Source organism: Cydia splendana, chromosome 2 (genome assembly GCF_910591565.1).
Source record: "Cydia splendana chromosome 2, ilCydSple1.2, whole genome shotgun sequence".
NCBI classification, from domain to species: domain Eukaryota; kingdom Metazoa; phylum Arthropoda; class Insecta; order Lepidoptera; family Tortricidae; genus Cydia; species Cydia splendana.
The window spans coordinates 8530134-8543719 of NC_085961.1; the positions used below are offsets into that span (position 1 = coordinate 8530134).

Consider the following 13586-nt stretch of genomic DNA (forward strand, 5'->3'; position numbering starts at 1 on the left):
TTTTTTTGCCGTTTTTTGCATTATGGTACGGAACCCTTCGTGCGCGAGTCCGACTCGCACTTGCCCGGTTTTTGATTATTCGTTGTTTGATCCAAGGACGCAAAATCGCGTCATATATATAAAAGAAATTTTCCTTCAAAGGATTCGTATCGTCAGTGATTCCACGGAAGCAATCATAAACTTGATATCCTCTGCTTCTTGCCACCGGAGATTTATTAGAAACAGTAGGGCGTACAAAAGTAAGGCTTGGGAATTTTATGTAATATTGGCAATTCTCTCATCTTCAATTTAGTAAAAGAAATAAAAATTCGTATTAATTCCGGTCATTTTACATTGTGTAACGTTATTTCACTTCTCACAGCATGAAGTTGAAAGTGATATAGGGGGCAGCATATGAGCCGTCAGATTTTTGGCGCGAGGCGTAAATGTGTCGTTTATGCTTCCGATATAGCCCACAAGATGGCAGAACCTACTATGCACAAGGCAACGTACCGACGAGAATGATAGATGGTAGCACTTGCTTTGGCAATGTACATGTGCACATATGTTTCCCATTCAGGTCACAAGATGGCAGACCCTCTAACGCGCACGGTCCCTATAGTTATAATAATTTGTTGCAAGTAGGTATTTAAAATATACATTTATATGCGAGGAATGGGAAAAACCAATAACTCTGCGAGATATAATCGCTTAAATAAATGTTTTGTTGTATCACCTAAATTCTAAATGATAATATCAAAGGCCTAACTTCCTCAATAAAGAGATAGCCTGTAAAACAGTAATTGATACAGACATTTGCTACAATATCGTTTGATTGCCTGTAACTAAGCGAAGTAATGGGTTTTTTATAGCTTTTCGCCATCGTAAATTCGGAATAAGTGTTTTAATAATTGATTTAGCTTTGTGTTTAAGGGTCATTTAGAAAATTATGAATACTTTGTTCTGGATCCCTTTATTGAGATTTCGCTGTATTTAAATTATGGGCCTTGTTCACCTGAAAGTATCTACTTATTACTCTTAGCGTTATGATAATGTAGTTAGTACATTGTGAATTAAGGGTGGTGAACAAGAATTTACGAACAAGTGTGAATTGAAGCCCGAATCCGAAGGGCTTAATTAAAGATGGCGCGCGGACTCGCATGCGATTTTAGTTACATTGCGGACTGTTGGTTACGTCCAATTCAACTGACCGATCAAAACCCGCAATGTAATGAAACTCGCATGCGGGTTCTTGCATCGTCTAAATGAGCCCACGAGTTCGTAATTTCTGTACCGCCAGTGGCAGACACAATGTTTTTCATGACACTTGTGAGGAATAAAAAGGGAAATAAATAAAACTTTTGCCCAATATCGTACGTAGGTACGATGCTTAATGTAGATTACAGCGCTAGGTCGAAATTTAGGGTTTACGGACCGAATCGCCTGACGTGTGTCATACAAATAACGTTTACCGAACCGGATGAAACCGGACCGTCCTTTCGCGTAAACAATTGATAAGTTGTTAAGTTGCTTGACCCTTAGGCACTTACTAAATATCACTTATCTTTAGACAGTCATCAAGATAAGAGTCAATTACTGCATTTGCTCACACTTGATAAAGTATGTGTAAACCTTGAATGAATTTATGGTTCGCTGTTTATGGCGCGGTTATATTTTTCTCCGAAACTATGCATGGAAACATCACGATGTAAATTTGGGCTAGAGTCGGACCAAGAAAAATCTGCAGCGGATTTGATAGCCCACGCCAGTGTTATTTTAAACTTCAAACTTCTATGAAATTATGACGTATAAATAACACTTGCACTGCGTGGGCTATCAAATCCGCTGCAGACTTTTCTTGGTCCGACTCTAATGAAAATAGATTATTATTATTTGTATGTCTTTCCCATCACGGAACAATGGTGTTCCGGACCTTTGGGAGGCGTGCGCGGAGCCGAAGCCAACACGTAGATGTCGTAGATGCCCTTTTGACACTTTAATGAAATGTAAGGGGTACACCGAGCGGACGCTGCCCTTGCCCGTGTCATGGGACGCACGCAGAGGCAGCACCCGCCAGGGTGTAAGGGCTATTGAGAGTTGATGGAATCTAAAATGAACTAGGTTATTGGGTGAAAGCGATGGACTAAGTACTGAGCTATGGGGTAAAAAACCGGACGCCTGCCTAATAAAACGGTATGTAATTTTATTTCCAGCAGACGGTGAGTCGCCCTCACAAGATGGGCCCCCACAAAAAGTGACATCTAGGATGGCTCGAGGGCAACACCGGTGTGAGCGGCTCAGGGATGTCGAGAGGTGTGCGCCGCTTTCTACCCAGTGGCTGTTAACAGCCACTGTGCCAACTCGCGTCTTATGCACTTCTACCCCTGGAGCTTATATCTCTAACGACTCCACTCAGGCCGGCCGGCTAAGGCAAGCCAGAGGCAGAGAATCCTGTCCCACCCACCCTCCTTGCGGGTAACAGAACTCCCCAGGAGCACTCGGGTACGTGAGGTCGCTAATACCCAACAGCTCGCCACAAGCTGCCCTGCGTTGACTGATTGCACTGATAAAACCAGCGGGCGATGGGGTCCTCACATCCCTACGCCTTATTATTATTATTATTAAATCCAGAGTCCACTGTGTGCCACTGCTGGGCAAAGGCCTCCCCCCTCTTCCTCCACTCGTCTCTAAAAAATACATATATATAATGAAAATACATACTGATATTTATTTAAAACTTTTTAAATGCCTATTATTGATGCCATAATAAGCCACATGTCAAAAATCAATTTCTAAGTCAATAAGTAGGTATATCGCCTAGAGCGGAACTCCCTGTATGCGATATTAATTTGCACTTGGCCAATATACCTACTTATCTTAATAATTCGTTCTAATCGTCCTTATAATCTTAACAACTCACGTGAATTGAGTTTGATTATGAAATTCTTATCAAATAATGTCAATAGTCAATTCAATACCTACTTTAATCAGGCTTTATATTAGACCTTTAAATTAACTTAAAAACATTGTTATCTATTACGCATTATTTTTATATGTAGGTAGGATTTATTGATTTGATTGTCTTATTAGTCTTATTACGTTCTAAGAATAACCTTGTGCCGATTGGATACCTATTTTTTTAATTGAAATACCCACCTACATAAGGGTGCAGATGTGGGAAGTGTTAATTAGAATAATTAGGTATGTAAGTACCATGGGTTCAACATTTATTTATTTAAACTTTATTGTACAAATGGCGGACTTAATGCCAAAAGGCATTCTCTACCAGTCAACCATTGGGTCAAACAGAGACATTTGTATTTATACATTTAAAGCGATATCTTTCAAAAAATATTTTAGAGGTAGGTATACCTAAAGATTATTTAATTATCCATTGATTATACATACTTATAGGGGTATTGTAAAATTATTATACATACAATGATTTGTGTGGGAAAACATGATTGGATACAATATCCTCGATTGTTTTTTTTTTCAGAGTTAACTGACCAGAATTGACGCGCAAGCTTTTGCGAACGTAAAAGTTCTAAGATCGGCTACCTATCACCCCTTTAAACATATCATAAATAAATGTGATCATTTTGCAAACAGGTTACATTTGTTTCGACATGGAGAAAACAGTAAATTTTATAAATTTTGCAAACATGTAGATTTATAATTTTTCATCCTGAAATCCACTCGCTAAAGGGGTGAAATGACGGTTGATTGTGCGAGAGTAGGTACTGTAGGTACGAGTCGTCTGGATGTTTAGCAGTTTAACGACTTACGTATACAAAGTGGCGGGCGGTGTTAGTAATTAATTGATTATTTGCAGGAGTTTGGTGTTCCCCTTTCAAAACATCACGGTCAATATTGAAGTAACACTCGAAATCTCAATTACTAACACTATCAGCCGAGCCCTTTAGAATGGTGTGAAGGTCTGTGCTATCAGTTAAATGACTGTCCTTAATTCTTTATTTTGTAACTTTCAGGTATATAAATAGTTAAATTGACTGTTGTTTTGATAATAGTGTTTTAGTTAGCTTCACGATGTGTAATTGGGTGTTGGGTTGTGCTTTCTTCGGGTTGGTTGGTAAGTTCTACATTTCATAGGTTGACGAAGGATAATGACTGTTTCTCGAGTGTGAATTAGTACATAACATACGTGCCTACGCCGGATGTTTCCGTCATATCCAAGCATCGTAACCTAGGGGGCAAATTTTAATGGAAGGGAGTCCGCCTATATCGAGAAACTTAATTATCGATGCTCTTTCTATATATTATACGTACTAGTGATCGCCCCAAGTTTTGTTAGAAGTATTTTTCTTTAAACCTTCAAAGAAATATGTGTTTGAAACATATATCTACTTTGTAATAAGTATAAACATGATTCGGTTTTGTAATTGTCCAATAAATAAAAGTGCATGACAGATTTGAAACTTTAAGTTATTCTCTAACTTTATGTCAATGTCACTATAGGGCAAACTGAAATGTGATTATGTTTATATTTGAAGAATTAAATACACGCAAGGTAAAAATACCTACACAAGAGCACCTCAGTTAGTAAATATACCTTTCGGCTTAAACTCGCAAACCTCGTAACTCCATTACAAGCACCTTAGGGATTTGCTAACTTAGCCAACAATACTTAAGGTTGCAAACCGCGTAACTCCTCCGGAGTAGTTCCGAGGTTTGCGAGTTTAGCCGACGGCTTTGCATATTATACTTTATATTTACTTACGCGTCTGTTTAATCCAAATAAATAAAGTTAACGAAGATAAATTCTATTCTTAAATAAATAGGTAAGTCTATCCAATTAACCTTCTTCTTGAAAAGTCACCCCTAGGGTATAGCCTAATTAGATACCTTGATATTTTAGTATTATACAGCGATTTCGGTCTTAATTTGTTGTTCTATAGCTTTTGGTAGGTACAGTCAGCATCAAAAGTAACGAATCAGACGCGTCAAAAATATCTCATTCGCTATTTAATATCTTAATGAAAACATAATATGTGACGTTCCACGGCAAATGGTACCTTATGTCGGCTGGCGCTTACGTCTTATAGCGCTGCAATAATATTGGAGCGACGTTAATAATAGCGTAAGCGCCAACCGCCGTAAGGTACCTTTACCCGTGGGACGTCACATATAAGTCCCTACATGGATTTTTGTGGTAGTTATAAGCCCTTTCCACAATCCAAGCCACATCTACTAGGCACGGTAGTATAATGTGGTACTATTGTCACAGTGTAAAAAGTAACAGTGAACTGACGCCTTTGATGTGGGCGTGAATGTCGACACCGCACAAGAACACAGTAGGTACGGTAGTCACAGACTTTTACAGAACTGCCCAAATAACAGTAACATTTCAAATAAGAACGAAGAACGCTAGCCCTGTAAGTAGTACTTACGGCTCGATTCGGGAAATGAATTAGAGGTTCACTAGATATGAAATAGTAAAGATATGTGACGTTCCACGGCAAAAGGTACCTTATGGCGGATGGCGCCCCGATTCGGGAAATTAATTAGAGATTCACTAGATATGAAATAGTAAAGTTATGTGACGTTCCACGGCAAATGGTACCTTATGTCGGCTGGCGCTTACGTCTTATAGCGCTGCAATAATATTGGAGCGACGTTAATAATAGCGTAAGCGCCAACCGCCGTAAGGTACCTTTACCCGTGGGACGTCACATATCTTTACTATATCGTATCTAGTTAATCTCTAATTCATTTCCCGAATCGCGCCGCGAGTTACTAACAATGGCGATGTATGCAGCACGGATGCGCTCGCGCGATCCACCCCTCGTCCCTCGCACCCCGTATGATTGCCCTATGTCTAGACGGCTTCGGAATAAATGACTGTAATGTTTTATAGACTGTGCTATTGTCGAGTGGCTGACGGGACAAAATAACAACAAGAAAGAATTCATATTTAATTACACAAACGGGTCTACCGCGATATAATTTCATTGTTTTTACCTTTAATTCCGACGTTTCAGCTGAGTTTCACCAGCTGTGGTCACGGAAAGACTGACGTCCCAACAAATGTCAACGGAGATATTAATAAAACACCACTAAACTACCCGAAATTAGTTTATAAAAATGTTCGGGGTAGACAAAGAAATTGCAGCTACCCGTTAAAGTTTAATGTTTATATTGTCCACGGCACAGTATCCGTACGGCGTACACTGGTCTGAAGATATATCCACTGGTTTCAACATTTGGATCACTGGTCCCCAAGTAGACGATAATTTGTACCCGTCCTCTCGAAGAAAGAATTCACCCAATTAGAACAGATACTTTAGAATACAAACCTTAGAGATAGCAGAGGCAAAAACTTTTGGAGTGTTATTTTATCTCTTAATACCGATGCTGTGACTGTACCTACTGTTCAGACCTACCTACACCAGGACCAAGCTTAAACTAGGCTTTAGTAACCTTTACTTTTTCGGTAACAGAAGAGATAACATTTTTTTAAATTAACAAATTCTTTTAACATTCAGTATCAACGCCAACGCCCAGCATCGAAAATGTGAAAATAGTTGGCGGTGATGACATCGACATCAGTGAGGTCCCGTTCCAAGTGTCCATGGTCAACCGAGGCCGTCACTCCTGCGGGGGCTCCATCATATCAGAGGACATGATATTGACGGCAGCACATTGCGTTATTGGGTAATTGATTCCTTCATTGTTTTTTTAATCAGCATAAACGAGGCCCATAAATAGTGTATGACTGACAAGTCAAATAAGGTTCTTTTTTCGAACTATCAAAATATACAGCTACAATAGAGTTTATATGAAACAGACATGCTACGTCACGGTCCAGTCACTAGATCTCTTCCATGGTATAATAATATACTCCGCCTGGTACTCCATTCCCGTCTTTTCTAGGTCACCTATCTGACAGGGGCTACGTCATCATGCGACAGCGCTATATGATAATATGCGATAGCGCTATATATAGCGGCCATGTTGTTGTGACGTAGGCCCGTGTCACTCTGGGAATGGAAGACCATGTTTTATTAGACTATGGATCTCTTCTTACTCTTGAAAGGTAGCTCTTTCCGATTTATTATATTTTATAGAAATTGTATAAAAATAATAATTGCGGTCTATGTTTTCCAGACACAATTTATTTCAAAAATAGTTAACAACTATACATATACTTACTATTTATAATGCAAATAATACAAATGTAATAATACTAATAATTAAGTACCTCATAAAATAAAATAACTAAAAATAAAGTTAAAAAAAAAAACCTACATTTAAAGCCTAGGCTCCTCGCCAAGGTGTCCATCACGCAGGCAGCATTCCCGCGCTGTGGCGATAGCAATGCTCGAGAAAGCTGCCTGCGCGAGAGTCGCCTGTTGCCTCCCCTAACCGCTTACCAAGCTCCTTAAGGAGCCCACGCGCTCCTCTACGCCACGGCCCGAGTGTCTCTCTAAAACAACTCTTTGTCCATAATATACTATTAAGGTTTAAGGTCACTATGATTGTGATAGGATAAAACACGGTTATTCGCTAATTGAGGTTTTTAGAAGCTTCACATTACCTATGGGATTTCAAATGACGCTATTCGCTACCGCCCGCTATCATGCTCCGGACTATTGTATACTTTACGTATACCGAATTATATTTTTAGAATCACTCCGCGTTTAGATCTACTATCGTATTTGTTGGAATTTTCTCGTCATCTAATGTAATAACTGTTGTCCATAAGTAAGATTGAGATTGATAGTTTATTCTCGACTAACTTTAGTCAATATGACGGATATAAAGATTTTGTTTGATATCTGCTTTCTTGAAACAGTTGTTCTTAAGATTTGTGTATGCGCGCGTGCGTGCGTGTGTGCGTGCGTGCGCGCGCGTGTGTGTGTGTGTGTGTGTGTGTGTGTGTGTGTGTGTGTGTGTGTGTGTGTGTGTGTGTATGTGTGTGTGTGTGTGTGTGTGTGTGTGTGTGTGTGTGTGTGCGTGTGTGTGTGAAATGTATTTATATGTACATATAGGATTCAATATTATTTTGACCTTGATTTGCTTTTAGGAGTTCTCCAAAAGACTACCATATACGCGTAGGCTCATCATCAAGCAAAGAAGGAGGTCTGTTGGTCCCAGTAGCAGATCTCATATACCACCCCAGCTTCTCTTTCAACAAGATGGACAACGACATTGCGCTGCTAAGACTCAGCACTCCATTGGAGTTTAGTGATACTGTGAAGTCCATAGAGATGATGGGAGACGGAGAAGAGGTTGATGATGGAGCTATCACTGAAGTCAGTGGTTGGGGAAACACAAAGGTAAGCTACAGGGTCTTGCTGGGGTCTTTTTTCGACCAGTCATTCTCGTAGACCGTAGACTAATATTTTTAGTAGGTATGCTGCCACAGAGATCTACACTTAATTAACACTTCTTGGACTATGTATTGATTAGTCTAATATTTACTAGGTGGGTACTACTAAGTAAAATGAAGAAGAAGAGAAGAAACTCAGCTATTTAATATATTTGAGTGTAAAAGAAGTACCTCTAGGAGTAATTTAAAACCAGAAAATATGGAAATAAATATGATTATTCATTTATTTTATAAATAAACTAATGGAACCTTTGTTAGCACTAAAATAATACTTTGAACATGAAATGAATAAAAAAAAAACATTTAACTGAACAATATACTTAAAGTGAAATTTTTAAGTTTTCATTGTTATGAATGGTTATTTACCTGTACTTTTAATCTTCTTAATATGTTGTGTTCTATATTAGGTATATCGAATATTTTATAATAACATTTATTACATTAAATAATACAATTGTAAACGTATTTTCAACGTTTTAGGTATATCGATGAATGTATCGGAAGTATGACAATTCAAAAATGCGACGAAATTTCGGCTTCTGATGATAGTATTAATCTTACGAATTTTAGCAGTTATGAAAAATTAGGATCCCAAGAAATGGACGTTAGTAAACTTAGCCACTCCATCTAGTTGGGATGTGATCCGTGATCTTAAGGAAGTTTTTCTGACAAAAAAGTAAATCTTCCTCTTTCACGATATTGACATGTGTCAATTAACCCATATAATTCCTCAAATCTTGGGCACGAATAAGCAGAAAGATTTTTATTTGGTAACATCGTAGGTTTCTGGTGGTAAATATATAGCGGTATAAATGTCGTTAGTGTTCGGTATTTTATGTTTAATATTTCATAGAGAAAATAAATTCTGTTCAGCTGTTTTGGTAAGTTGTGCGGTTTTATTCCACATTGACTTTTGGTTTTATATTAATGTTAGATGTTGAGGATATCTCAAACCATCCTTTAGTTTTATTTTTTAAATGTTTGACAAGTGACAGATAGGTTTGCCGCGGTTTTGAACAATAATTACATTTTGACAGGAGATTAAGACTTGGAGGAAAAACTCAAGCAGTTGAATAGGAGATTTGTATTATTTTTAATTATATAAAAATCAAAAATAAACTTTTGTAAACTAAATTCAGAGTTTTAGTGGAGTGACCTATTATTAATAAATAGATTTAGGCATTATGAATTCAATTTGTATTTTTATTTATAAATTACTCTTTAATAAGTATCGAATGTCTGTTATGTTTTTTTGCCTTTGATGTATTACTAAGATTAAGACGTCAAATTTATAAGCAACTAACGAGTAGGAGTAGCTGAAAATAATGTTACTGCAACATGCACATAAGCAAGCTAGCTGAATTTATTAGTAAAGTGTATTAAAATGGAAGGAATGGAAGGAAGCTATCTACGACAGTCCAACATTGTTCTAGCATTAAGATTTTAAGCTCATTTGAAAATGTTCAGCACAGACAACATTGTAGGTAACCTAGGTTTAATAAGCTTAAAAGTTGCTCCGAACGGGCACTAAACGAGGGGCACGAAAAGTTTCCCTACTTAATATAACGGTACAGGTTGTATTATGACTATAATATGACTTGTTAGTTTGTACTTACAAGTTTTAATGAACATCGAATATTCATGTGCGAAGTATGTTGTTTTATACTCTTAACTTGGATAATTCACTCAAACTCCAGTTTGGCTCACGTAAAAGTTGTCAGTCGAGAGTCGAGTCTTTATGTTCGTCATCATACTTAATTAGTATGTGAGATTACTACGTTATTTGACTTTAGAAAGGGACAATAGTATATGTGACATCATTAGCGTGTCTTTAATCATCAGGCACGGCACAGATGCTAATATAATATTGTATTTTTCAGGAAGGAGGCGGTTCGCCGTCCACCCTCCAGAAGGTGTTGGTGCCGGTAGTGAACGAGCAAGTCTGCCGCTCAGCGTACTCACCATTGTATGCAATCACGCCGAGGATGCTATGCGCTGGAGTACCTACCGGTGGGAAGGATGCTTGCCAGGTGAGCACATACACTTAAACTAACCGAAAACGCCTCGAGCAAAGTCGCTCAATAGGTAGCATCGACTATACCTACGATTAGAGTCTGTGCGAAAAAAGAGTCGTAGAATGTATGGGCTCCCTTAAATTTCACGACTCTTCTCTTTCCGCATAGACTCTATAAGTTAGAAGACGCTGGCAGCATCATCGATAGCCCTATATTTGTCTTCTTAAAATGTATGGTGTAATCAAGCAAATTCACTCGAATTCGTTCGAGTGTTCGCTCTAGTCCGTGAATCATATTATCCCCCGTCTGATCCAGTGCTCTAACCGTACTGATACCAGTGGGGAGACACTCCTGACTTCGGGCAAACTCGGCTCCGCTCGGCTCAGCATTGCTCCGAGCAATTATAAGGGTTAGCACCACATGACGTCCTTTTGCGTGCACGACCACGGATAAGATAATTACTTGAATTTTGACAACCCAATACATTACACAAATACCTAGATTTATAAATACCTAGCCGAAAGGAATAGTGCCATAAATTAGAAAGGGACAGCATGATTCGTCCCTCAATCGCTGTCAAACTTCGGTTTTGTAGGAAGTGTCCTTTCTGTACGGTACGATTATTTATTCCGTGATGATAGTTTTTGTGGTCTCCAGGGTGACAGCGGTGGTCCTCTAGTCCACGACGGAAAGCTGGCTGGTGTGGTCTCCTGGGGCATCGGGTGCGCCCGGCCCACGTACCCCGGAGTGTACGCCAAGGTGTCGGCGCTCAGGACCTGGATAGATGACAACATCATTTTCCTGAGGATCAAGTCATGGCTGCGTTATTAATCTTTTTAAATTCATAAGGCAGTCCTAATTATTTTGGCTAAGAATATTTTTTAAAGAGAGAATAAAGGGTTAAGTAGGATGAACGGTCATAATTAGTAATAATTACATTAAAAGGAATCTTATTTGTTTTTCATGCGAATGATTAAAAGCTTAAAAAGTTAAAAAAAAGAAGACTATACTTAGTAGTTTAGCTATAGCAAGTATGAAGGTAGATTGATGAATTTTCATTAATGAAGCGGATACTTGTTTTAGCTGCGAAATTAATTAATGAAAAATATATATTTTTGTGAATTGTGTCTACTTAAACGCATGACAAATTAATTTCCTGTTAATTCAACTAACATTTATAGAAATTTTATGAACATGCCCATAAACCAACAGGAATATAAAATAGCTTATTTTTCATAAAATAAATGTTTCATAAAGCCATGTATACATGATCCGCCTATCAATAATTGTAGAAAATTAAGGAATTAATTTTACTCAAGGTTTTTATCTTTGTTATGATATCTTTAGTAAAAAAAAAAGAAATAAATGTATGACCTACTCGCTGTTTTTATTATTTTATTGAATGTTTACACACTGCAGCACTGTAGTTATATTTTGTACCTTATAGTAGGAAAGTATATAATATTTTACTTAAAAAGTTATCCTTGTTTTCCATTTAAGCATGTAAGGGGCCTATGATTCGGATCCGGGGTAACAAAGTTAATTCAATTATGGGGTTTAAGGTAAACGTACTGGTGCTCGACGCGGTCCCTGTACATGTCATCTTGAAACAAGTCATTGTCAATAGAGGTAACAGCAAGGTGTCATCTATTGGGCGTTAGCTAGGGTGTCCCTTATTTTGAGATTTTCAGAAATGAATAACACATACCCCCTAAATCAGTTTCTTTTATCCCAAAACACTCTGTAAAAAAATCAGGTCATTCCTGTAACTGTAACCCGTGCCGACTTTCATGAGATTTTCCCATACAATGTATGAAAATGATTTTTTTTTCTTTATTTTTTCATATGGATTTTGTATAATATTGCCATATTTATAAACTATATTTAACAAAAAAATCTCTATGTGACAAAAAACCAATGAAAAATTATCAAATTACTGTCTAGTAAAATTTCTCCATAGTAATTTGTATGGGAATTTCAGTTGTAAGTCGGCACGGTTCTTGTTACTGGAATATTCTGAAAAAAATACTTCAGGGTGTTTTGGAGTAGTATCGTTATATTTAGGGTAGTAGCGTAGGAGTAGAGTAGTAGTAGGAGTAGTAGCGTTGTTAATTATAAAAATCGCAAAATAGGGGACACCCTAGCGTTAGCATGTCGAGCACTAGTACGTTTACCTTACTGTGACATCATGTGACTAAGAGAGCTCAAGAGACAGCTTGCATTAATACCTAGAAACTAGTGATGTACCGACTATTGATTTGGCCGACTAGCCGACTAGCCGACTAATCGGCTCTCGAATGGCCGATTAGTCGGCCGACTAGTCGGCTAGTCGGCCAGATCATTAGTTTCATATAAGTTCAGGTGAAAAACAATAGTTTTACTCCTTTGGTAGCGCTATTCATCATATTAGCTTGGCTAAAAGGTGTTCTCTACAGCTTCAAAGACCTATCACAAGAATCCTCGTTCAATGTCTGTCTTTCTTTTATTTTGCGATCCTGAGCAGACCATCCGTACAGCTTGTAGGAGGTATTTCCAAGGCTCTATTTCCCGTATGTAGTCGCCAGTTAAGAACCTATCCCCTTGGTCAGCGACTTTACGATCAACGTGCCCTGCCTAAGTCTCTAAATTTTGCAATAATATTAATAGTTCGTCAATATATAGTTACTATAATATAAAGGCGAAAGTGTGTCGGTCTGTCTGTTTGTTACTTCTTCACGCTTAAGCCGCTGAACCGATTTAGTTGAAATTTGGTATAGAGATAGTTTGAGTCCCGGGGACGGACATAGAATAGTTTTTATGTCAGAAATTATCCCCGAAGAGAGTGCAAAGGGAGGTGGAATTGAAAGAGTTAATGAATTGCCGAGTAATTGAAGTAAGCAAATTGAATGATTACTATTAGCATTATACAGGCGCTATACCTACTTTAGCTGCTGTCACTAATTCCACGCAGACAAAGTCGCGGGCAGAAGCTAGTACTGAATAATAATAAAATTTAACTATTTATCGAACTTGCCCATGATATTACACGAGAATCAGTTGAGATCGACCTGTAGAGGAAAACACCATCCCACCAACATACGATAACGATCAAACGGTCAATTATATGAACAAAAGTTCTCGTATGCACTCTGAATAGGTATTTTAGTAAAAAAGACATAAAACATATGGTAAATATTGACTGTTGATTTCTTTTTTTTCTGTTTTTCTTGCACTAATAAAGTGCCGACTAATCGGCCATT

The 13586-nt window shown here is 38.0% G+C and overlaps 1 protein-coding gene across 1 annotated transcript; it reads left to right on the plus strand.

The window, feature by feature from the left end:
* The first annotated feature begins 3838 nt into the window (after positions 1–3838).
* On the plus strand, positions 3839–11211 carry LOC134803105 (vitellin-degrading protease-like). Its single transcript, XM_063775816.1, has 5 exons — positions 3839–4072; positions 6486–6654; positions 8027–8279; positions 10213–10362; positions 11005–11211. The coding sequence occupies exons 1-5, from the start codon at positions 4030–4032 to the stop codon at positions 11176–11178; spliced, it is 789 nt and encodes a 262-aa protein (XP_063631886.1). The 5' UTR covers positions 3839–4029; the 3' UTR covers positions 11179–11211.
* Positions 11212–13586: the final 2375 nt, after the last annotated feature.